The sequence below is a fragment of the Ictalurus punctatus genome, chromosome 16 (genome assembly GCF_001660625.3).
Source record: "Ictalurus punctatus breed USDA103 chromosome 16, Coco_2.0, whole genome shotgun sequence".
NCBI classification, from domain to species: domain Eukaryota; kingdom Metazoa; phylum Chordata; class Actinopteri; order Siluriformes; family Ictaluridae; genus Ictalurus; species Ictalurus punctatus.
This window is the reverse complement of record NC_030431.2, coordinates 25,282,916-25,307,913: the sequence shown is the minus strand read 5'-3', so window position 1 is coordinate 25,307,913 and position 24,998 is coordinate 25,282,916. Positions and strand designations below refer to the sequence as shown.

General features: G+C 41.8%; 1 protein-coding gene across 1 annotated transcript; it reads right to left on the bottom strand.

The window, feature by feature from the left end:
• Positions 1 to 596: 596 nt before the first annotated feature.
• lrrtm4l1 (leucine rich repeat transmembrane neuronal 4 like 1) lies at positions 597 to 24,715 on the bottom strand. The gene is made up of 3 exons (XM_053687070.1): positions 24,557 to 24,715; positions 12,106 to 12,235; positions 597 to 3,729 (listed from the first exon to the last, which is right to left on the bottom strand). Exons 1-3 carry the CDS (start codon positions 24,713 to 24,715, stop codon positions 2,093 to 2,095), a joined length of 1,926 nt encoding a protein of 641 aa, XP_053543045.1. The 3' UTR covers positions 597 to 2,092.
• Between the last annotated feature and the right edge of the window lie 283 nt (positions 24,716 to 24,998).

Genomic DNA, 24,998 nt, shown 5'->3' with positions numbered 1-24,998 from the left:
TTATTATTATTATTATTAATTAATTTATTTATTTAAAAAGTTTACTGGCATAGAAGTGAGTCAAAATATCTTCCATTTCTGCTTTTCAGCCTTTACCCTGACTGTTCATTTTGTGCTCCCAGCTGTCTGTTCACGTTACCTTTTATGGAGTTTTGTGGGTGTCACTAAATGCAAATGAGCTGTGTCAGGTACGCGCTTTGCATTTGACAGGTGATTAACATCAGATACACATCAGCATTTCCGAAACGTTCGGAAATCCAAGAGAAGACGTAACCACGGTGAGTTCGGGTTACGGTCACGTGACCAAAATGACGGCTGAATAAAAGCCCCAACTAGTTTGCATTAAAATGAGGTATATCTAGCACGCATGACATTTTGAATGTGATGACCATGTGCACATTGTGAAGACAGAGATCCCAGAAATCCCGTGCAAAACGATCAGAAAGACCTCCGACAACATGATTTAACAAACGTATTCCCAGAAACCGAACCGGCAGAAAAAAGACCAATTAGGAAATTTGAGCTTTTTGTTTCCTTTCGATTTATTTACGTACACAGAATCTTGTACAAAAAAAAAAAAAAAAAAATCCTAATAAATATTTCACCACCAGCTCATGTGTTTTTAAAATGGTTGATTAATAACTGTGATATATTTTTTTTTAGAATAGGTTATCATAGTGTGATATTTTCAAACTGTAACACCCCTAAGAACAAACACTCCACCAAACCCATATTAAATGTCCTACAATCTCTCCACTTCCATTTTAATCTTGCGAAATTGGCACATATGGTTCTGCAGAAGGAGGTAAAAGAGATAAAAGAGAGACAAAAAGTCCATCGTCTACATTAAATACAAGTAATTATAGTCAGGTAGGAGGAAAGCAGTTTCCTTTCCTCACTAATGAGCCTTGCAGATCTATATCTATATCTATATTTCAAGTGCCTTCTGTGCCTTTTGCTGAAAATGAATCATTCGACATCTGTTCCATGGTAATCCAACAAGCAAAATCAGTTTCACATCAAGACGTACGACCGTTAAGTCTTCCGTGAAATGCAAACCGAAAGCTTTAATTTGGCCATATTTAATATGTGCGCTAATGCTACTCATTACCGCTAGTGATGGCAAGTGCAATAAAATAACACTTTTCCACTAAATAAATGGTTCGCCGTGCATCTGGATTTCATAGCTCTGGGTTTTTTTTTTTCCCCCCGAAGAAATACTGCATGGCCAATCCGAACGCTGCGGCGGAGCAAACTGAATAAAATAATGAAGTGCAAAAGAAATAGTGAGTGAAGCATTGCTGCAATCGAATCAGTTTGGTTAAGTAACCATTGACTCCTGATTCTCAATGATTCTAATGTGTCTTGGTGCAACGTGCTAAATTGTGTGATTGGTAAACGTAAGCCGGGTTTACACTGTGCGATTTCAGCGCTCTTTTCACGCTGTGGGATGACGTCTAGGTCATTAGGTCATCGATGGATTTGCATAAACGTGGACATTCATCAAACCGAGTTTAGTAATATAAAATGCTTCCACTGTCTTAGAGGACTTGGGTCACGTGACGATTAGGCCTCCGTCTGACGGTGACTCAGGTCATGTTGGGCATAAAAAGTCATTCTGACATAAACAGTATAATGAATAAATGTTTTTTCGTTGCAAATGGGTACTCTGGTAAAGCTAGTGGTGTCACATTACGTGCGTTTGACATCATGGACCAACGACTGGGAAACGGCTTATTCCTTACAGTTAGTGAAAAATTCGCTAGTGTTCCGTTATAGATGATACGACCTTTCTAAAATTCATAGTATGTCATTTGGGACGCGACTTTGGTTTGTACTCTCTGATGCATGTTTTCGGGACAGAAGTAACGAGAATAAAATCAAGCCGAAAATCGTACAGTGTAAAGCTGGCTCTAAAAGCGAAAAGGGAATAAGTCATAAAGCCTATTGACTATAAGGAGTCAAGGGTGCTTATCCTGATGCTTACTCAAGTGAGTACGAATGGCGTACACAATGAAGAAGTTTACCTCTGTTGTCCAGAGCCGTTTCATTTGCTTTGATTTGTTTTGATTTTAGGCTGCCCTTGACATTGTCATACCTCACATTCCCTGGAGCCGGATATGGTACATGTGCAAGTACCAGTCCCATTGGCCAGTACATCCATGGCTTCTGGCGTAGCAGCAGGGTTGTAGCTCATGTAATATTCCTGCAGTTGGGAGCTCAGGTTCTGTTCTGGCTCGGGACTCTTTTTCCGTCGCTTCCGTCCGACCACGGAGCGCTGTTGCAACAGCCGTGTGGCTCCAGGATACCGTCTACAGGAGACGTATATCACCATCAAGATGAGCGATGTTGTAAAGAAAAGTGCCACACCACCAACCACAATCTTATGGAAGGATAAGTCCTCTTGTTCTGGAGACGGTGTCACTAGGAGGCTGTTGGAGGGTGGTGGCGTATTCGGAGGGGTGTCTCTGGGGTTGGTTTCAGGGACAGTAGGATAAGGAAGAGGTTGAGCCAACAATGGTGGGATGGGTGGTTCAGAGGTGGCTGGAGGCAGGGGTAGTTCGGCAGTTGTCAAAGGCAAGATTGGCTCAGGGGTAGTTTCCATACTTGACTCCCAAGTGTGGTGCGGAAACGGTGTTTGGGCAATGAGTTCAAAATCATCACAATCGATATAATTTTTTGTTGCCTCCATAACCTTTTCCCCTTGAAGATGTTTAGGGTTACTGCAAATGATACTTGTGTCTTTAGTTCCACGAAAATTCTTTAACCATGCGACGAGAGGACAAATGCCCGGCCCACAGTCCCAGACATTCCCAGCGAGGCTGATTGTTGAGAGGGAAATCCAGGCTGCCACCGTCTCATGGGACACATTAGCAAGCTTGTTAGACTCCAAGTTAAGAACCTGAAGATTTGGCAAGCATTGGAAAACCACAGGATCCAGACTCTGGATCTCATTGCCAGACAGGTCCAGCTTCTGCAGGGTATACCACATCCAGGGGAAGCCTTGGTTAACTGCCCGGATACGGTTCCACTGGAGATACAGCCCACGGAGGTTTGCAAGGCGTGGAAAAAGAAAGAAGTTGATCCTGGAGAACTGATTGTGCTCCAGGTGCAGTTCCATCAGCCGAGATAAACCCAAGAACGTAGTACGCGTGAGGACACGAAGTCGATTGTACCCCAGATCCAGAAACTCCAGGCTTCTGCACTCTATGAAAGCCCGAACAGGAATTGTTGTCAGCCCGTTGGAGCGTAGATGCAGATTTTGTAGCTTTCGAAGACCATGGAACTGACCTGGCTGCAATTCCTGGAGTTTGTTATAGGACAGGTCCAGGCTACGGAGATTTGGCACGCCGTGGAACGTAGCATTGTGTAGTTGTGAGATCCTGTTGGTGCTTAAGACCAACTCCTTTAGCCGTCGTATGCCCTGGAAAGCACGGCTGTCTACAAACGAGATCTGATTGTGGTCCAGGTACAGCCAGAGGAGCTGGTTCAGGTGGGCAAACTGGTAAGGGAGCATTGTGTGCAAGTCATTGTTTCGCAGAGACAAACCCTGGCAAGTTACTGAAATGTTTTCTGGGACATCGATGAAAGATGCTGAGTCACAATGGACGATTTTACTCTCACAACGGCAGCTGTAAGGACATGTTTTCTCCCCGGAGCAGAGAAGATGGAAGAAGGAGGCAAGGAGAGAGAGGAGGCATGCTAATCTCTTGGCACAACTCGACAGACCTGTGAAAAAAAACAAAAACAACAACATAATTTTAGTCTTCATCAGAAAGTTGATAATACTGCAACTGAGCTGCTAGAGGTTATTGAGGGTAATGGTTACCCAGGAAAAGATCAGCCTTGAAACAGTACCAGATGCTACCACACGATTAAAGTTTATGACTTGAATTCATTAATATAAGCAGTGTATAAAGGTGCCTAGAATCTGTAAAAGGTTTATTCTTTCATTAGACTCTCACAGTGGGGTCCAGGAACCCTTACGAGTACGTGACACATAGCCAAGAGGTGTAGCTGCCTCAACCTACCATTATCAAAAGTTTTATTTTGTTATTGAATGCTTATAGCCTTTAACTTGTTGCTTAACTTGGACTTGGAGTTGGTCTTGGACATACTGTGTTCAGGAATGAATAGTTCTCTGGCTGTAATAAATATCCAGAATATTATTGTGCGCATTTAAATAGTGAGCCTAATGTTTGAGTAGATGGATTATGTTCATAAAAATTAATCTGTACCGGCAGGGCTCATTGAGTTTCAATTACAGGTAAAAGCTTTCACAAACCCTTGCTTGAAACGGTCCTTCAGTTTGTCTTTCTGGGATTCTGTGCGCTTTAGAAAGCTAGAGCCGCACAAACGAGGCATTCCGAAGTCGATTCCTTCCAAAACGGAGGACTTTGAGGATCGCGATGTTCATAGAAATTGGTACGAGATTTTAATAGCACCACCCGCAGGACCGGAGGCAGAATGTGCGAGCTTGTAAACACGTGAAGATTGTTTTTGTTTCTGTACAACCGTCTAAGCGGTCTTTCATTAACCGCGCATTAAGAGTTCAGAATCAAGAGGAAGGTCTACGAGGTCAGAGTTAATAGCATACATCAACAGATAAAACCACAGCATTAATCCCTGACAGATCCGCATCCTTCATGAATTATGAATCATCAACAAGAAAGCCAGGTGATATTATAATTAAGACGCCATGCTGTCTAAAGAGCATAAATATCTCTATGTCTAAGAGAGTACACAAATTTTTTAATGGAGTAAAAGTGCAATTAATCATCTCAATAAATGTGATGCAGTCCTGAAAAACCCGGAGGAATGTGCCAGAGCTGAATTTTGGAAAACAGCCACACACACAAAAAAAAAATAAGGATCTGACCTAAATTGAGTTTGTCTGCCAATAATATACTTTGACAACTCTACTGTAACATAACATAAAATATAGTTTTACTGAAAGAACTTGAAAATATTTTCTAACCTTGCCTCGGTGTCTCCCTGCAAAAAGATCATGCAGTGTGAGGAACCAGGTTAAAAAAACAACAACACAGCAGTAAAAACTGCTTCAGTCACTCTGAACACGTCTAAAACCTCTCTAAACCTCCATTCGACCATGATTTTGGAGAGTTGCGGTGCCATTGGGAAACAGAATGAATTCGGTTCGTACTACGGTTCCGTCAAAATGCCCACGATGCTCCTGCTCCATCACATAATCATCAAAACGAAGAAGAGTGCTTACAGATGACAGAGGTTTAAAATGTTCAAATGGCCTAATAAATAAAACAATAACAATAATAACGAGACATGTAGTCTACAGAACAGTAGTGAGTGAATAAATCAGTGATTATTCTCCCCAGCGACCATAGCGTGAACAGAGATACGTGGAGCGAAGAGTCGCCGAGTCAATGAGGCTCATGTTTAAACTCTGTGAGTGACTTTTACCTCAGGTGATGAGAGAGAGAGAGAGAGAGACTGATGTGGATGATTCTTATAATCACCGCTGGAAATGTATAATAAAATTGGGCAGTAATGTTATTGTTCCATCAGTTCATTCGGTTATAAATGTAGAGGTCGGTGCAGCGTCTTTCGGCGGTTTTTGGAATGAAATTCCAATGAATTGAAGCGATTTTCTCCCTTGCCGCATTTGGCGCTAATGCAAAAATGATAAAACTGTACCTTGATCGAAAGATAAATGTATTTCGTGTTAAAATTCCACTCATTTTAGTTCCTGGTGGTAAATTAATGCAGGTTTTTATCAAGGAAGATAAGACTAAAATAAGCTAAAAGACTAAGATAAGCTAAAATGCTAAGGCTAATTAACGACAGCTTTGTTGCTAATCTCTCACCTGTTAGCTAGCATGAAAATAACCGAGGATGCAAGCTCGGTGAAATGCCTTGGGAAAAGAAAGCGTCCATAGCAGCAGATAGATTACATGTGGTAAAGTTAAGGATTTCGATCGATTTCTTCATCCTAAAACGTTTCAAATAAACGATTATACAGAAATGTAGTTTTTGAAAAAGTCAAAATTGTTAGGTGAAACCTAGCGGTCAAATAAATTCGATACCTACAAACACTGAAAAAAAAGTTCTGTAGCACAGGAATTGTACTTCTTGTCTAAGTCTTACACTAAATAAAACCTCTATAACCTCTATTAGACAAACTTTGCAGGAGGAAGTCGTCCGTGGACTCGATTCCCCCAACACCACCGCGTGGTTTTTCTCTCTCGCTCACCGAACACCAGCATTAATGTGTTTTCTCTACAAGCTTGACTACATGGACATTTTTAAAATCGCGGCGCGCTCCCGCCGGCTTTATTACATCGTCTGTTCCCGTCTCCAGTTTGTCTAATATTCAAACGGAATCGATGAATCAAACGTAAACATTATTAAATAGATAAAGACATAATATGTATATATACCTAATGTGGGGTTGCCAAGTGATTTAAAAAGCACTTTAATACTCTCCGAAATTAATTCTCATGAATGCCCTGAAATTAAATTATACCGCGAATACCATTTTTATTGCGTTTCATTAAAAGTGATCGGTCGAGCTCAAACGATAAATCAACCTATTGTGTCTTTTGAGCCATTAAATCTAGCTAATAGCTGCTTCAGTTTGCTTCATACTGTCTGATCCATGCCAGAAAGAGATTGGGGTAAAGTGGGCAATTTGTTTCAGGGTAGGATTGTATCCAAACTGAAAAAAAAAAAGAAGAAGCAGAAATGACTCTGACTCATCATATAGAGTAAAGCACGATTCTGTGGATTCGGTGCACATGTCCGGACCCCTCAGTGTGACAGAGCGAGGTCCAGGAGTCATCCAAGCTTACTGTGTGTTAGAAATGATAAAGTCATCAGTTTTGGTGCTGCTAGTAAATCTCTGACTGATTGCTGCCATCCTTACGGTCACATAATAAAGTCCTGCTAATCCGTTCTCACTAATCTCCAGCAATTAGCATTTATCTATATGTATGTATACTATATATACGGCAATAAAAATCATACTATGGACATGGTCCGTGTGTCTCGCTGATTATGTTAATGTAACGTATGGTAATAAAACACTCGGACGTGTACTGTTACCACCATGAAGCACGTCCTGTTTTATTCTTCTTACACGAGGACAATTTGCCAATAATGACTATTTTTAACGTATTAATGAATGACACGTTGTGACACTTTTAATCTGTTTATAGTTACATTCAATGTTGTGGAACGTCCACAAAACAAGTTAGGTCCTGTTCTCGAAAGCAGCCTTTCCCCGCCAGCCTCCATTTTTTTTTTTTTTTCCCTGTCTCTTGATTGTCAAAAGACGGACTCGTCTGGCCCGGAAATGCCCGAAAACGTAACGGTAAGTCTTTACCTTTGACTGTTACAAATGGAGACTCCTTCCATAAAATGGTACAAGTGGTACAAGTCCACATGAACAAGCTGTTACTGTAGAAACGATAATGAATTAAAAGGATTTACATGCAATTTGCATGTGATTTGCATGTGATTTGCATGTGATCTGCATGTGATTTGGAGTTGCACTGCTCAGGTGGTAGAGCGGGTCGTCCACTAATCGTAGGGTCGGCGGTTCGATTCCCGCCCCACGTGACTCCACATGCCGAAGTGTCCTCGGGCAAGACACCGAACCCCAAGTGGGCAAGCTAGCACCTTTAATGGCAGCTCTGCTACCACTGGTGTGTGTGTGAATGGTTAAAAAAGTGCTATTTACCAATTAGGCTTGATCATTAAAACCTGGTTATAACATGAGCAATGAGACCTGACTTACACTGATGTTACACCGAAATGACACTAATTTACATTTATTGTGCCGTCGTTGTGAGCTGAGCTAACCCGAACCGACGTTGTGATCGTTTGATGACGGCTATTGGTGTTTTGTATGTTATCACAGTCACCGAAACAATTGCCACGCTGCCTCAGTACAAAAGCTCCGTAGGCGATGGAACGATTTTCAGGATGCAAAGTGCCTCTCTGCACGCGCCAAAGCCAGACAGTGCTCTCACCCCCCCCCCCCCCTCCCCCACCACCACCCGCCCCCCTCCTTTTTAACCAGTCAAATATTCCCTAATAGCTTTTCTCTTCTCACTCGAGAGGCTCTTTTTCCCTTCATGTCTTCGTCTATTATACAAAAACACGGCAGACAAGCCAGGGCTTTTATTCCGCTGGGTGGCACAGATTTTGAATAATTAAAAAAAGCCCATATTTATCTACGTTAAGTGCAATCCCTAATTGAACTTTGCAGCACCTGCAATTAACCCTTCCCTCCAATTCCCTGTAAAACCCAAACGATCCATGCTTTAGCCTGTGCCCTCCTTTTGCGTTAAATATTCAATACACTACATTTATTTTTACACAGTCCATTCCGGTTTAAATAGTGCTTTTAGTATAAATCCCTCATTTTGTCGTGCCCTGCATCCCCCTCTTGTCAGTCAGCACGATCACACTCGGGTGCATTTTAGATGAGTATTACATCGAATAATGACACTGAGTTGAGCAGGTTCTTCACTGCATGACTGTGGCTTTTAAAGTTTGGATGGCAATCCTGCATGAGTCATGTTTATACATGCAGTCCACTCCGAAACTATTGGGACGGCAAGGCCGATTCTTTATTATTATCCTTTTTTTTTTAGCTGCAGACTGAAGACATTTCGGTTTGAGATCGAACGACGAATATGAAAAGAGAGTTTAGACCGTTGGTGTAATGAGTGACACCGAATGGGTCGGCCAAGGAAAACAACAACGGTTGATGACAAACATCGTGAGGGCTGTGAAGAAAAACCAAAAAACAACATACAGTGACATCACTAAGGTATCCCAATGCACTGTTTGAAGAAGACGACGAAAGCAGAAATATAGAGGCCGTGCCACAAGATGCAAACCAGGAAGCGGTAAGAATCAGAAAGCCAGACTGGAATCTGCAAAGAAATACAGAGATGAGCCACAAATGTTCTTGAAACCAAGATTAACCTCAGTGATGGAGAAAGAAAGGATCTGCTCATGGTCCAAAACATACAAGCTCATCTGTGAAACATGGTGCCTCTGTAGTGGCACGGCTTGGGCTCGCATGGCCGCTTCTGGAACATTCTCACTAATCGTTATTGATCATGGAAATCATGATGGTAGCCGCAGAACGAAGTGAGAAGTTTACAGGAACATTTTGTCTGCCAAATTAATCGGGAGGAACTTCATCACGCAGCAAGACAACGATCCAAAACACACTCAACAAAGTGTGTGGTGGAAGATCAGAGATCAAGACAATGGATTCTATTTGGAAGGTTGTGAGTTCAAATCCCAGGACCAACAAGTTACCACTTCTGGGCCCTTGAGCAAGACCTTTAACCCTCGACTGCTCAGTTGTATGAATGAAATAACGTAAGTACGGCACAGTAGATATTTTTGTTTCTTTTCGCCACCGATTTCAATGAAAACATTGCGGATTGCTGATGTGTAAAAATTACACTCTGATGCCTGTTAAAGTTCGCCGAGTTTGATGGAACACACTCCAACATTAAATGGTGTGGGCGGAGCTGCAGTCACTCATGCCAATGTTCGGGAAGACGGAGGGGAAGCTAATGGCGAGCTCTATGCTCCAGCACTGAAAGTCTATAAGAACCGCTCACAATGAGTTTAGTGTTTCAGGTTACAGCACAAAACACACATTTCACCAAAAATCAATCTCCGCCCACAAACACGCCTACTACTAAGCAGCAGCGAATATCAGTGTAACCCTATGGGAGGAGACCGCAGTCAGTCCACCCACCTTTTCATAAGATCACATGCAGAACGTGTACTGGAGGGTGGGGGGGGGGACAAAAAAAAAAGTGTGAAGGCAGCCTTGTGTGTGCAGAAGATTTTTTCAAATCAAGATATCAGTAGGATTATAAACTGATTATTACACTATATTCCCAAAGACCTTTGATTTGTTTTGGTCACAGAGGACCTTCCAAACCAGAAAGCATTACATTAAAATTTTTTTTTTTTTTTTTAGAAAAGCACCAACTGATGTCGAACGTTTTCTAATCTCTTGACTAATCAGGTCCTAAGAGGATCAAGCTAAGAAAGTGGGAGTTTAAAAAATGCATTAGGAGTTAACACTAAAATACATCAGTCTGGGAAGGGTTACAAAGCTATTTCAAAGGCTCTGGGACTCCAAAGAACCACAGCGAGAGGCGTTATCTCTAAACAGAAAAACTCGGCACAGTAGCGAACCTTCCCAGAAGTATCCGACCTTCCAAACTTCCTCCAAGAGCACAGCGACGACTCAACCAGGAAGTCACAAAAGAGCCAAGACAACATCAAAGGACCTACAGGCCTCTCTTACATCAATGAAGGTCACTGTTCATGACTCCACTATCAGAAAGACTCTGGGGGAAAATGGCGAGGTGAAAACCACTGCTAACCCAGAAGAACATTAAGACTCGTGTGAATTTTACCAAAACACACTTTAACTGATGAGTGGAAAGTGGAACTGATTGGAAGACAGGAGTCCCGTTCCATCTGGCGTAAACCAGACACAGAATTCCACAAAAAGATCGTCATACCTACGGTCAAGCATGGTGGAGGCAGTGTGATGGTGTGGGGATGCTCTGCTGCTTCAGGGTCTGGACAACATGCAGTAATCGATTTATTGATTACTGCACCTTTATATCAGGAATATACCGTGGAGTACAGATTGATTGTTTTCATTACATTTACAGCCTTTAGCAGACGCGACTTATCCAGACCGACTTAAACAAGAGCTTTGGCGTCTCTATAAGAAACACGTTCTCGTGCTAGTCCACTACGTCAGAGACTAACAGCACCGTCGAGAACATTTACTGAAAAGCAGTTGTTTTATGTTATTGGCATTAATTCAAGAATATGACAAATAATGAATGTGAGCCAACACAAACCTATAAATTAAGACCAATAAACGAATGTATTAAGTTTAATTAATTATTCAATTCAAAGAAATGTCACCATACACACGCTGGTAAATCATGGGTCATTCAGCTATACACTCACGCGAGTTGGAAGTGAACCAACATTTCAGAAACGTTACATTTAGCTTAAGCTAACATCTATACACAACTTATGAGGACCAGCGACAGTGAACAGGTTCCTTTCCATGTACACAATTCGGGTTCAGATGACATGTAACACACGTATAATTAGGACTTTCTGTCATACTAAAGTGTTGAAGTGAAACAGAATTAATTGGGTTTTTATGTCATCTGGCGTGAACTCATTTGGACCGACTGCGTATAAACACATCCCCTGATTGGTTCCCCAATGGGAAGGATTTTAATGGAGTTAATTAACGAGAAAGACAATGAAATAAGAAGCCACTCGTTTGAAGATGACAGCAGAATGTTTATAAGTAGATATCATGTTTAATTGCTCCAAAAAAACGGCTGGACAACTGCAAAGTTTTGTGTCTGTGCGTATACAAATATATCTGAGCAAACAACTTTTCTTTTCCCAGCTTCCTCTGGGATTTACGGAGAGCGGAAACGATCCTGCTTCACGCTCGACTGGGTTTGCGAAAGTTTTTCCTCCCTGAAGGCCTGGCATGCAATCTCTTATGGATAGAAGCCATCATTAAGCTGGTGATGTTGTGTATTAATGGTGTAGGTGCAGTGTGACGGGAGTGTATACTGATCCGTGAAAGCTCTGGCGTTGGAGAATAAAAACAAAAAAAAACATTCTGTCTATCGGTGCGAAGACTTTCGCCAATCTCGAACCGGCTCCTGAATGAGCTGTTCATACAGTATCAAAAAAAAACAAAAAAAACCCGGAACATTCTGTAGACAGTCTTTGGTTATATGCGTGATGGGTGTAATCCGATCCAAAGCGTGTTTACATTTAAAAAATGTATACACAAAAAAATACAGTCCCCTCCAAAAGTATTGGAACAGCAAGGCTAATATATTCGTTTTTGTGCTGTACATCAAAGACATTTGGGTTTGAGGTCAAAAGAGTTTAGGACTACAGCTTATATTTCCTGGTATTTACATCTAGACGTGTTAAACAACATAAAGCATAAAACCTGTTGCACCAGACCGCCCAATTTTTACATGAGCAAAAGTATAGGAACACATAAAACTTGAAGTACATTACCGTCAATAACACTTAATATTTGGTTGCGTATCCTTGTATTTCTTTGCAAATTCCAATCTGGCTTTCCGATCCTTAGTGCTGATGAGTGGTTTGCGCCTTGGGGTAAGTCTTCTTTGAATAGTGGATTGTTCTACCTTCACCCCTGCCCTGTGGAGGAGGTTGTTGTTTTTGTTCACAGCTCTCATAATGTTTCTGTCGTCAGCTGTTGTTGTTTTCCTTGGCCGATCCGTTCGGCGTCTGTTCCTCAGTACACCAGTGGTTTCTTTCTTTTTCAGGACATTCCAAATTGTTCAATACCCAATGTCTCATCACAACTTCAAAATGGCTTGCTTTTCTCCCATAGACAGCTCTCTGGTCTTCATGTTGGTTTATCCTTTTTCACAACAACTAAAGTACAGCGATATAATCTTCACAGGTCAACCTGAAGGTAAAACCTAAACCTAAACAATCAATCTAACAGAACACTCCTTGGTAACAAGAAACACCTGTCAGTTCCATGTTCCAATATTCTAATATTTATCTACAAATTGGATGGTCTGATACAAAATGTGCTCTGTTCTATGATTTTTTTTGTTTGTTTAAGACATCTACATATAAATACTTTGAAATTTATAGCTGAAAGTCTAAACTCTCTTCTCATGTTCATCTTTAGATCTCAAACCCAAATATCTTCTGTCTACAGCAAAAAGAATTGCCTTAAAACTGCCATTCTGATGCCGATTCAACTTGAACTTCGCCTGTTTTACTGCCCCAGGAGTGCAGTGACGCCAACACATGCACAGAACGAATGCAGTTAATGAATCATTTACAAATGAATCGAATGTAAAGGTGAACATGACTATTATTCTTCAATCACCCTCATCAGATAGGAATCAGATCAGTATTTTCACTCAGATCGGCCTCCGTCGCTTTTTTTTATTCACTCCAGCTCTCGTTCGGATCGGAAATATACGACCCCCGGGGCTTCCTGGATCTATGACTGACACCGAGTCTACAGACTGATTCTTAAACAAAATACCTTGAAGATTTGCAGTGCTCTAAACCGAAGCCTCCGGAAAGTGTTTTGAAACGTACCCGGGGACCGACTGGAACCGTTTATAACCGTATTTCGGATTTCATCTTGTTTTAAGGAGCGCTCTGGGACCGAGCCTGTTATTGCACTGACATTTGTGCTGCATGATTCAGAAGTGAATTCATCTGTGTAGTGATGAAAAACGTCGTGGCAGCTCGGAACAGAACAAAAAACAAAACATGACTAATCTGAACGGGGGGACCTGCAGATCATCACCAGATTATTTGGATAAACATAGGGCGTTAAATTTTCTGTGCAAAGGGAAATGACTGTCGTTCATCCTGGATATGCTGTCCTGACAAACAGCTTTCAGTTCTCGCGGACGAGAAGGACAAGTCAAAGAGCTGTACGCTATGTGGAAAAGAAAAGAGATTAAGAATGCATGGATACGTATACTGGTATCGAGTATCAGATCGATACGGTGCTCATTTACTAGTCCTTTTAAAAAAAAAAAACTCGATACACATCAACACTGCATGATGTACGCCTAGTTAACGTTGCTGTCCTAATCAACAGACGACACAAAATGACATCGATCAGGATGTAGTTCATGCTTAATTTAAGATATGCAGCAAAACTCCTCCGTACCAGCTTGTTAGGCAGCGCCGGTGCTTCAACCCCTGACCTTCCCATCATTAACCCAGAGATTTAAGGACTGAGCCATCAAATCTAATGATGTTTGAAAACTTTGTGCAAACATCACGACGAGGAACGACAGCATCTTTAACGGCGTTTAAACCGAGAGCGCGAGGACGGCTGACCCGAGCGCTCTCGTCGAGCGCCGTCATTAAAAACCAGCACGTTGAGTTCATTAACGTTGAATGATACTTGGATTTATCTCCTTGTAAAAATATCTGGCGCGCGCATCGTGTGCACGACGATTAACGCCTGTAACTTCACGCGATATACACAACGACGCAAGGGGCACCGAAAAGGGACGTTCTCCAAATATTCCACACTTTCCCTCGAAGGGATTGATGGGAAGTCTTTCACGCGGCCTTGAAACCTAGTCTTAAAAGCTCTCTTTCTAGAATTTTCTAGATGAGTAAATACTCATGAACGAACGTAAGGTCGGAGTTTGGATTCGAAACACAGCTCGTGACAACAATCACAACGACAGCGGAAAGCTCGATACGAGGGCTCCTCGGCGTGTTGCGCACGAAATCACGAAACATTCCGGGACAGGGACGCTCCGGCGCCGACACGCCATCTTGTGGATGTTGCTTTTAATCCTTCGGACGTCCATAAAACGTGCGGGCGAGTGTGTCATACGTCACGCGCCAAGAATGCGCTGTCCTTTAGCGGCACACGGCGGCAACTGACGTGAACGAATACTGAGTACGTGTACCCGTACTCTGTCTGGGGGGGGGGGATAAATAAATAAATAAAAGGTAACGATGCGTCCCTAATAATATCAGCAATCAGTCTCACAAGGACGCAGATAGGCAGCTCTCACACACAGCTACAGAAGGAGCGCCAAGATCGGCGAGAATCTACTTCATTTCCAGCGTTTCATTACTTTTAATTTCTGAATCATTCGAATGATTAATGACTAAAGTCTCTGGGGGAATTATCTGTTATTATAATTTATTATCACAACAATGTGTATCCAGTGTAACTCTAGAATAAATAAACCGGGTACGACAGGGAGGATGAGTTCACCTTGTTGAACTCTAGCCCGATTCTGGGCCTGACACCTTTAAGCACAGTTTACCTTCCCGGTCAGATTTTAAAAGCAGAACAGGACTCGGTTTTATTCATTTAAATGTTAAAAGTCCTGTCCCGAGGACGGATACAATCAAGATCTGGGTAAATATGACAGACGCTGATACAGTATGATGGTTCTATCTGAAACGATGGCTTGATTTTTACCGATGGCGAGAAAGTTTATAGAACTGATCGTGTTGGTCAAGGAGCTGCGGTTGCCATATACGTTAAATCCAACTTTATTAGCTCTGTTACTTTGTCAGTTAGTAAAGCTAAACAGTTTGAGGTGTTGGCAGTTAAAGTGGTGTATCAAAGGATTGCCATATCTGTCATACCGCCGCAAGGCAGCAACTCCATTTCCCAGAATGCACCACGAACTACAAACATGGCCGAAGACCACACACGGCCACGTTCGCCATCATCATAGGGTTAGTGTTTCAAATCACACGTACTCACACTATTCATCTTTAAGAGACTCTTATGCGGTGATCAAGTTGCGAAGTATACACTCAGTTAACGTTTTCCTCTGTTGATACCAAGCCTTTGTACCATGTCTGTTTATTCTGTTTGTTTTTTTTTCACTTTGCTTACGTCTACGACCTCGCCTCTTTGCCTTGCACTGTTTGCCTGATCGCCTCGCCTCTGCCTGTTCGTCATTATTGACTTCTGCCTTATCCTTTGGACTCTCATTGGACTGTCATACCTGCATTTGTTTCCGTCTGCGCCTCCAGATCGTGACAATATCACTGTTGTTGGTTGTTACAGACCCCCATCTGCTTCAAAGAATGCTTTTAAATCTATTTCAGATATTTTACATGGATTAAACGATTCCGAGTTTAACCTCATGGGTGATTTTCAATTGGGGTTGCTCAGGATCCTCAGATTGTTTTAAAGAATTGCGTGATTCCTTAAATTCTGTACAACTCATAAGTGCACCAACAAGGCCAAACATCAAAGTACAAGATAAATCTACTTTGCTTGATTTAATTATAACAAACATGCCTTAATGAGAAGGAAGTCTAAATCAGAGCTTTATCTGAAGTCAGTTACAGAAAACCTAAAGAACCGGGAAACAGATTAAATCCTTCTTAGGCAGACATGGGGTTATCCTCCCTGAACGCTTATTGGTTGGCTCTGGGGACAAATAAGGGACAAAGCTGTTATGATCAATCAGTTTAACAGACATTTCGTCTGTGCTAGGTCTGTGTTTGCTCGCTCAAATGTAGACGTATCTGTTCATTGTTCTGTACCTACTGGAAGTGAAGGGAATCTGGATTTGTACGCTTTTAAACCTATTTCAGTTGCTCGAATTTATAAAACTCTGAAAGATCTTGACCTCAGAAAGTCTGCAGGTCCAGGCAATTTGGATCCTTATCTCCTAAAGCTAGTGGCAGACATTATTGCTGAGCGCATAAGACGTATATTTTTAATTTGGGTCTTATGTCTAACTCTATACCCATACTGCTTACGTTCTTCCCGTATTAAAAACTGGAGTTCCTTCTGATCCTTTAGTCCTATTTCCAAACTTTCAATACTAGCTAAGATTCTTGCGTCTCGGGTTTACAGTTTAAGTTTACAGTTAAAAAAGTTTTTTTTACATGATAATAATATTTTAAATGATTTTCAGTCCGGTTTTAGAACTGGTCACAGTACCATCACTGCTGCAACGGTTGTGACTGCCTAGGATTAGGGTTGGGGTTTGGGTTAGCGGTTAGGGTTAGAGCTGGGGTTGGGGTTAGGGATTAGGGGTTAGGTTTGGGATTTAGGGATTAGGGGTTAGGGATTAGGGTTAGAGTTGGGGTTAGGGATTAGGGGTTAGGGTTGGAGTTAGGGATTAGGGGTTAGGGTTGGGGTTAGGGATTAGGGTTAGAGTTGGGGTTAGGGTTAGGGATTAGGGTTAGGGATTAGGGTTAGAGTTCGGGTTAGGGATTAGGAGTTAGGGTTGGGGTTAGGGATTAGGGGTTAGGGTTAGGTATTAGGGTTAGAGTTGGGGTTAGGGATTAGGGGTTAGGGTTAGTGGGTAGGGTTAAGAATTAGGGTTGGGGTTAGCAGGTATGGTTAAGGATTAGAGTTAAGGATTAGGATTGGGGTTAGGGATTAGGGTTGGGGTTAGGGATTAGGGTTAGAGTTGGGGTTAGGGTTAGGGATTAGGGGTTAGGGTTGGGGTTAGGGTTAGTGGGTAGAGTTAAGAATTAGGGTTGGGGTTAGCAGGTAGGGTTAAGGATTAGCGTTAAGGATTAGGGTTGGGGTTGGGGATTAGGGTTAGAGTTGGGGTTAGGGATTAGGGGTTAGGGTTAGGGGGTTAGGGTTAGAGTTGGTGTTAGGGGTTAGGGTTGGGGTTAGGGTTAGTGGGTAGGGTTAAGAATTAGGGTTGGGGTTAGCAGGTACGGTTAAGGATTAGCGTTAAGGATTAGGGTTGGGGTTAGGGATTAGGGTTGGGGTTAGGGATTAGGGTTAAGGATTAGGGTTAGCCTTATTTGTGGATCTATCTAAGGCGTTTGTTTCAGTGGACCACAAATTGCTGTTGGACAAGCTTAGGAATGCTGTTCTTAGTTCTAGGGCTGTAAATTGGTATAAAAACTATTTTGCCGACCGAACTCTGTCTGTCTATTTTCATGGCCATAAAATCTGATTTTCTTGAGATAATTTCAGGTGTTCCCCAGGGCTCCATTCTGGGACCTGTTTTAATTTCTGTTTTTATAAATGATGTTGGAAAGGGCATCCAAGCAAAATATCACCTGTATGCAGATAACTCTTTTATTCATGTTATTCACACATGTGCTCCCTCCTTAGTGCAGGCACTGCAAGAGCTTCAGATTGCATTTAATTCATTGCAAACTGCTCTGTCGAGTTTTAAAATTGACTTTGAATGCACAGAATGATAACGAGTCTTTATTGGTGGCAGCACAGTGAAATTCTTTACTTCGCATATCCCAGCATGCCAGGAAACTGGGGTCACCGCGCAGGGTCAACCATGATACAGTGCCCCCTGGAGCAGAAAGGGTTAATTGCCTTGCTCAAGGGCCCAACAGTGGTAGCTTGGCAGCAACGAGGTTTGAACCCCCGACCTTCCGATCAGTAACCCAGAGCCTTACAGAGCGCAAACAAAGTTTAAGTTTTTTTCAGAATCTCGCTCACAGACGCTCGATGATGCTAGTATTTTCATGTCCGATGGTCGATCCATTGAAAGGGTGTCCTCATACGAGTACTTGAGAATATGGATAGATGATAAGCTTTCCTTTAAATTACATATCGCTAATTTAGTTGCGAAGCTCAAAATAAAGAGTTGCCTTTTATTTTAGAAATAAATATTGTTTCAATTTAAATACCAGGAAAAAAAATTGTAGAAGCTACTTTTTTTTTTTTTTTTTTTTTTACCTGTGATTGATTACGGTGATATATTGTATACGCTTTGTATACGCGTCCAGCTACCTCTACTTTACAGAGCCTTGATCCGGTGTACCATGCATCTCTGTGTTTTATTGCAGACGTAAAGTCTCTTACTCATCATTGCACTCTTTAAGATTTAGTGGGCTGGGCATCATTGACTACACGTAGAAAACAGCATTAAAGTTATATACATTAGATCGGGTAGTTATCCGTTGCGTTCCTCCACGTCTTTTGCTTTTTAATGTACCCTGGGTTCTGACAGACCTGGGGAAAACGGCTCTGTCCTATTATGCACCTCGGACAAGGAATAAATTGCAAGAAGATTTAAATCTATTGATGAATTTAAGGCGATCATAAAGAATGTGGTGAAGGAGACGTGCAATTGTTTTTGTTCAAATGTTTCGGTGTTTAAATATCATATACCATGAGATCGTTCGATCTCAATGGGACTTCCTGGTAAAATAAAGGTCGAATAAAATGCTTTTTAAAATGCGAATTTTCACTTTATTCTCATTCCCTGACTTTAACGAGTTAAGAATCCTGAACCTGAATGAATAATAATAAATAAATAATACAAGACCTTCTTTACGGATACCGCGTTCAGAAGCACTGATGATAATTAGCTTTGTAGTTACTTGACATTCGCGCGTTATATTTGACCACTTTCATTTACAGAATAATAAAACAGTGGTTAGATCAATTCTGATCTTTTGCTAACGCCAGGCAGCTATATTCCTAGTTAGCTATAGCAGCTGGCCAACATTTGTAGTCATTAGCTTACTTTTCAGGTTTGCCATATTAGCTTCGTTTATCGCTCTAAACAGATAAAGTCAGTTACTTTAATGTTAGTATTCGGTAAAAAAGATCATTACTTCCTGGAAAAGGCTAGCTTCTGTTGTGTGAAAAACAACATGGCCGACTCCATGAAAAGCATGTGTGCAGTTTGTTACCAACTAAACTAGCCAGCTAATAAACTCATGATCGCTAATGTTCGCTTGCTAGCTTGTTGACGTCCTGAGCTGCCATTTCACCACGCCATCGTACGTGGAACTCGGGGTTGAAGACAACTTCCCATCTTTCCGAGTAGGAATTACAAACTGAAGGAACGTTTTCTTTGGATTTTCCTAGTCGGAGGATTGCGATTCTGATTTGCGGAATCAAGCGTTAATCGAACGCAGCATTAGCCACGCAGACCTAGTCCGTAGTCATAAAAGGGGACGTTGCGCATAACAATCAGCTCCACAGGATGGACATCTGCTCTCTGCCGAACTCTCGTCCCCTCGGATACCGTCAGCTTTTCAGGGTGAAAATGGAAAGTGCTGACCTGAGAGCGCTGACAATAGCAATAAACTTCAGTGCAGTCTGAAGCAGCGAGACAATACACACATCATACTATCCTTGGGTATAAGAGATTTTTTTTTCATCGCACAAACTCATATTTCCTCTGCACACCATCAAGGGAAAAGATATAAAAAGATGACACAGCGGTAAATTGTTTAGATATGTAACACACTGCTAAGTTCCCTGAACTATTACTTACTACTAGACCACATTGTTGTGGTTTTAGCGGAAATACTTTTTCCAGCATAAAAAAAAAAAAACAGGAAGTGTGGGGAAAAAAGGGCCCATTATGTGAAACCAGTAATATAGAATTAATTCATGTCTTTTACTCCATTCCAACTCGTTCAGAATTCGCCACAAAATGATGCAACAGTTTTGTTGTTGTTGTTGCTGTTGTTTCTCTCACGAATTAAATCCATTCACAACACAGCGAGACATTTACTGAAAATAGTTTATGCAAAATGAAAGACTTGTTTCTGATTGGCTGGTGGGAAGTGTATTAGCCAGAGTGAGCCGATACCGCTACGGATATTAGCATTCAGCTTCCGATACGGAAATACTTCATGAAAATCAAAAGCTAGATCACTTTAATGATCTAGCGCCAACTGAACACTAGCCTTTATTTCCATTTCGTAAGCTTGCATAGAATACGAGTTCACAAACTCCCAGAATCCTCAGCGTGTCACGTCACAACATCTCAAGACCTCAGTTCCTATAATCCTTCACGTTCCGGTTAAGATTCCGAGCCTCGTGGTTTTACTTTGTTTATTTCTCATTATAAGTTCGCCTTCGTGACGTTATTTTCCGTTTGACGATCGCCGACCCTTGTCCTCCCGTCACTCCACTTTTGCCCCGCCCCTTAATTTAACATCTTGCGTATATATATATATATATATATATTTGCATCCAACCCATATACAAGCACATGCCAGCGTTACCTAAATGCAGCAATGTGCTATTGTTTACTGCTTACTTAGCTCACTAGTTATCTCGGTAGCAGTGTGTAGTTCATGCTAAGAGCTAGTCAAGTAATTTCAAATGAATTATGCTAGCAAGCTAGCAAGTGTCGGGTTAGTGTATTGTGTAGATAAACGCACCCTGCTGGAAAAAAAAAAACCAATAGAAACCCTCATAGAAACTGTAATGGCTTTAATGGTTATATTGGGAAGTGTATTGGTTTTACTGGAAAATTTAATAATCCCTGTGGGTCTCTACAGGTAATTATGTTATGTCTAGTGGATACCATTAAGGACCAGTAAAGGTTAGTTGATGATTTGTAATGGTATTTGTAGTGGAAACCATTTTTTTTGTTTTCTTTTTGTAAAACTAGCCTCTTGGCTTTATTCTTTCTAAAAATAAATAAATAAATTTAAAAATCCAGTGAAGAAATTTGTTCGGAATTCTTTATTTCTCTCTCTTTCTGTGAATTCAAAGAAACCTAAAATTACAACACGACCGTATAAACAAATTCTATACGAATATTAAACACACATGTTGTGCTTTGTATCCGGTCTGAGAAGCTGCGAGTTAACATCTGCCATGAGCACAGCACGCTAACAATGATGTATGAGGACACTGACAGCAATCCTGATGGGAATACCAGCACAGGTTTTGTGTGTGTGCGTGTGTGTGTGTGTGTGTGTGTGTCTAACTTAATTATTATACATCCCAATGAAGTTACACCACCAGAGCACTGTTGCATTCTGCATTCTGATTGGTCAGACGGTGATGAATTCTCTAGAACAGCAGCTCTGACAGTAGTGCAGGTTTATATTAATGCGCTCGTTCTAATACGTCATCGTTTCTATGGTAACACCTCGTTCATAGGGACTGTAGTAACTGAAACGGTGAGGTTTTCCTCTTGTAAAGAGATATTTATTGAACATTTTATATGGAAGGAGTCTCCAGTGTCAGTGCTGTAGAGTTTAAGTTTAACTTCAAGAAAGAACAAAGAGGCTGGTAGGAGGAGGAAACGACTCCTTATAAGGTGCTATAACGTAAGCGCTAACTCGTTCCGCGGATGTTCCGCGACGTCGGACGTAACTACAAACGGACAAAAAGTACGACACGTCGCTCTTTTAACAAACAGAAAATCGCGGTCATCGGCATAAGTGGAACAAAACACTGTAGAAAACGTTCAGCTTCACAGCTTCGTCACACCGTATTGTTGTTGATTATTTTCCTATAATAGCATGACATAGAGTGTGTTAAACAGGCTTGCTACACGGAACTGGGGAAAAATATAAATACTTTGGTTCAGTATAGCAGCTTCAACGTGACGGCTTTCTCCTGATACGCTCAGAGTCCGTAGAAATAAACGAATGAAATGAAAGTGTAAAGCTATAGTCTGAATTTAGACCCTGTTCCATGATTTTTACCCATAACTGCCAAAAGTGTACATCCAACACACACACACACACACACACACACACACACACACATGCGCGCGCGCGCTAGACTCTGGATGATCGACGGCGGCATCAGAACTCACGATAACCATCAAATCAGGTGATCTCCATGTTTTATCTGTCGAAAAACCCCGTAGCGTCTGCAGCTTTAAGACGTTCAGCTATTTTGTCCTCCTGTATTAACCGTAATCGTCCAGGAAGAGAAAAGACGATCTCCTGATGCATCTTCTCTTCCCTCGGCGGTGCTCGCTAACCATAAACCGTCGCTCGCAAGACATGAAAATTAATCGAATGGAACGCGCCTTGTTTATCTCCAAGCAACAAGTCAATAAGAACCTCTGCTCGCTCTTCAACACGTACGCTATACCGTTTTATTTCAAATGCATAATGAGCCTAGTTACAGTCGAGGTCATGAGTTTACGCACGGCTTGCAGGATCCGCGAAACGTTAACGAGCATAAAACAATCGCATTTAGTTGTTTGTTTAGTCCTTCCCTGAAGAAGCTCTTTCACATAACAGATAGATGTTTACACAGAGCGTCGCTACTGGATGATCATCGACTGTGTGTATGTTCTGTGAGCGTTCTTCACGAGTCCCTTGTTTGTCCCGAGCAGTTAAACTTCCCGCTGTTCTTCAGAAAATTCCTCCAGGTCCTGCACACTCTTCCCTTTTTCGGTACGCATCTTCTTCGTACTGTATTCGAGTCGTTTCCAACAGCGGGTTTTATGATGTTCAGATCCGTCTTCTCCACCTAGAGGACCGACGAGGGACTCGTACACGACTGTTACAAAAGGTTCGAATGTTCACTGATGCTCAAGATGGCAACACCATACATGAAGATCCAGAGGGGATGATGGGGGTAAATTGTTATTATTGTTGTCTAAAGAGCTTTCTTTTTTTTTCTTCTTCTACATTTAGTCCCGCCCTTCGTTCCTTTGTTTCCCAGAAGACGTGATAATAAAATTGCGCAATCTCTGCACGGCGTGTGCAAACTTTTGAGCTCAACTGTAAAGTAGCTAATTAACCCGTTACGTTTATTTACAGTCCCGACTTTTTTGTTTGCAGCTAATTAATCAAGAAAACCCAACTAGCGACTAGCCGCTACACCCGACTTGTAACTAGCTTACAAGTTATGTAGCACGTACACAGAACATGCTAGGTATGTCTAGCCACGCCCCCCACTTTCTCTCTGACACTGCAGGACCCACAGGTGATGCTATCATCGATCAGCGAGATAGACGGATGGCACGACAGGACAAAGCACACAAGCCTAAGAGATTCTCAGCGCAGCTCCATTAAATATCTACAGGAAAAGACTTCCCGCTGCCTCTAATAGACGAGTGGATTACAGGCTGAAGCCTGAGGCTCCTCAAGGTTCACGCTACAGATGAAACAGATCTAAAATTGGATCTAAAGTGCCCGGGATGTTAAAGCTGCCTCAGTTTTCAGCTGCGTGTTTAGTACCTGCTTTACACGTGCCCATAAATTCCCATTTTATCTCATTTAATTAGGTGTAGTGCGAATTCCGGTATACGGTCTTATATCACACGATGCTCTTGCAGGTTTCATCTCTGCACGAATCTACGAATCGAGCGCAGCCTACACTGAAGAAAATGAGATAGATAGATAGATAAATAAATAAATAAAAATAAATCCGTCAGTGTCCAGCGCAGCTCCAAACCCACAAATTCCCTTCATGCACGACCGAGTCAGCTCAGCAAAGCCACCCACACCTGAGCTTCAGAGCAGAGCAGAGCAGAGCGCCGGGCTGCCATCATGTCAGGACAGTAAGGAGGAAAAATACCGCAACAGTTCCACAAACACCGTCATGTGTTTTAGGGTTTCATTGTTTGCACTTCTTTTATATTACTGATACAACACATTTACAATGTTTTTTTCTTATTAATTTTTTTTTTTTTTTAGATAAGCCCCCCCCCCCCCCCCCCCCCCCCACACACACACACCATACCCTCCTAACAAACAAACAAACAAACAAACAAACAAATAGACTGCATACATGTTCAGTTACAGTTCTGGATTAATTCCTACCTTTTTTTTTTTCTTTTTCTTTTTTAATAAAAATACAAAAAAAAAAAAAAAAGACAAATGGATCAAATAAGCTACAATTCTATAAGAGCTCGTGCAGTGTTGAATGAATGATGAACATGAACAGCTACAGTATTAAACCCTCACACAGTGCTGCACACATTCCTCCAGTGGATGATTAACACCTACAGTGCTACACACTCACACACACACACACACTCGTGCACGCCTGATTTAACACCGTAACATGGTGGGTGTTGAAAAAAATTTTTTTTAACAACCTGCACGCGCGAAATCACGATTTGACTTAACACACTACAGATTCTGAATCCTGAACACTTATTCAGAATGAACACTTATTCAGAAGCTCTGCATCATTGTTAGTTATTATTATAGTTATATATTTTATATATTATATAGGCTATATATATATATTATATATATCATATATGTATATGCCTACTGTTTGGTTAAACTCACAACTCACCCATATCTGCGTCTCGCCTCCAGTCTCGTGCACTTTGTGTCCCCTCCGGTTTCTCGAGAGATTCTCCGACGAGTCTCCTCTCGGTGCAGACCCGATGAAGACGCGCAGGCACGCGCGCGTCTCAAGTCTTAAGTCGTAAGTCTCAAGTCGGTCCTTCATCCAAAAATAAAAATAAATAAATCAAATAAATAAAATCAAAAAATGCTTGCAGAAGAAAACGAAGAAGAAAAGAAAAGAGAGAGAGAGAGAGAGAGAGAGAAAAAAAAAATCTGTTCTAAGGGGACCAAAAAGCGCGCGCACGGACTGACCGAGCGGCCGCGCGCCTCCTCCGGTTGGGTCCGAATGCGCCGGAAAGAAGCCACGTGAGCGCCGGAGCGCCGAGCAGCATAGTGCGCGCGCGAAAGTAACACGGCGGATATGAACGCAGCACGAAAACGACAAA

Excerpts from the sequence above, each read along its gene's own strand:
- lrrtm4l1 (XM_053687070.1), bottom strand. The coding sequence starts at position 24,715 with ATGAAGGACCGACTTGAGACTTACGACTTAAGACTTGAGACGCGCGCG. Across the intron at positions 12,236-24,556 it reads GAGGCGAGACGCAGATATGG|AACAATCCACTATTCAAAGA; the intron begins GTGAGTTGTGAG and ends GGGTGAAGGTAG. Across the intron at positions 3,730-12,105 it reads AATATTAAGTGTTATTGACG|GTCTGTCGAGTTGTGCCAAG; the intron begins GTAATGTACTTC and ends TTTTTTTCACAG.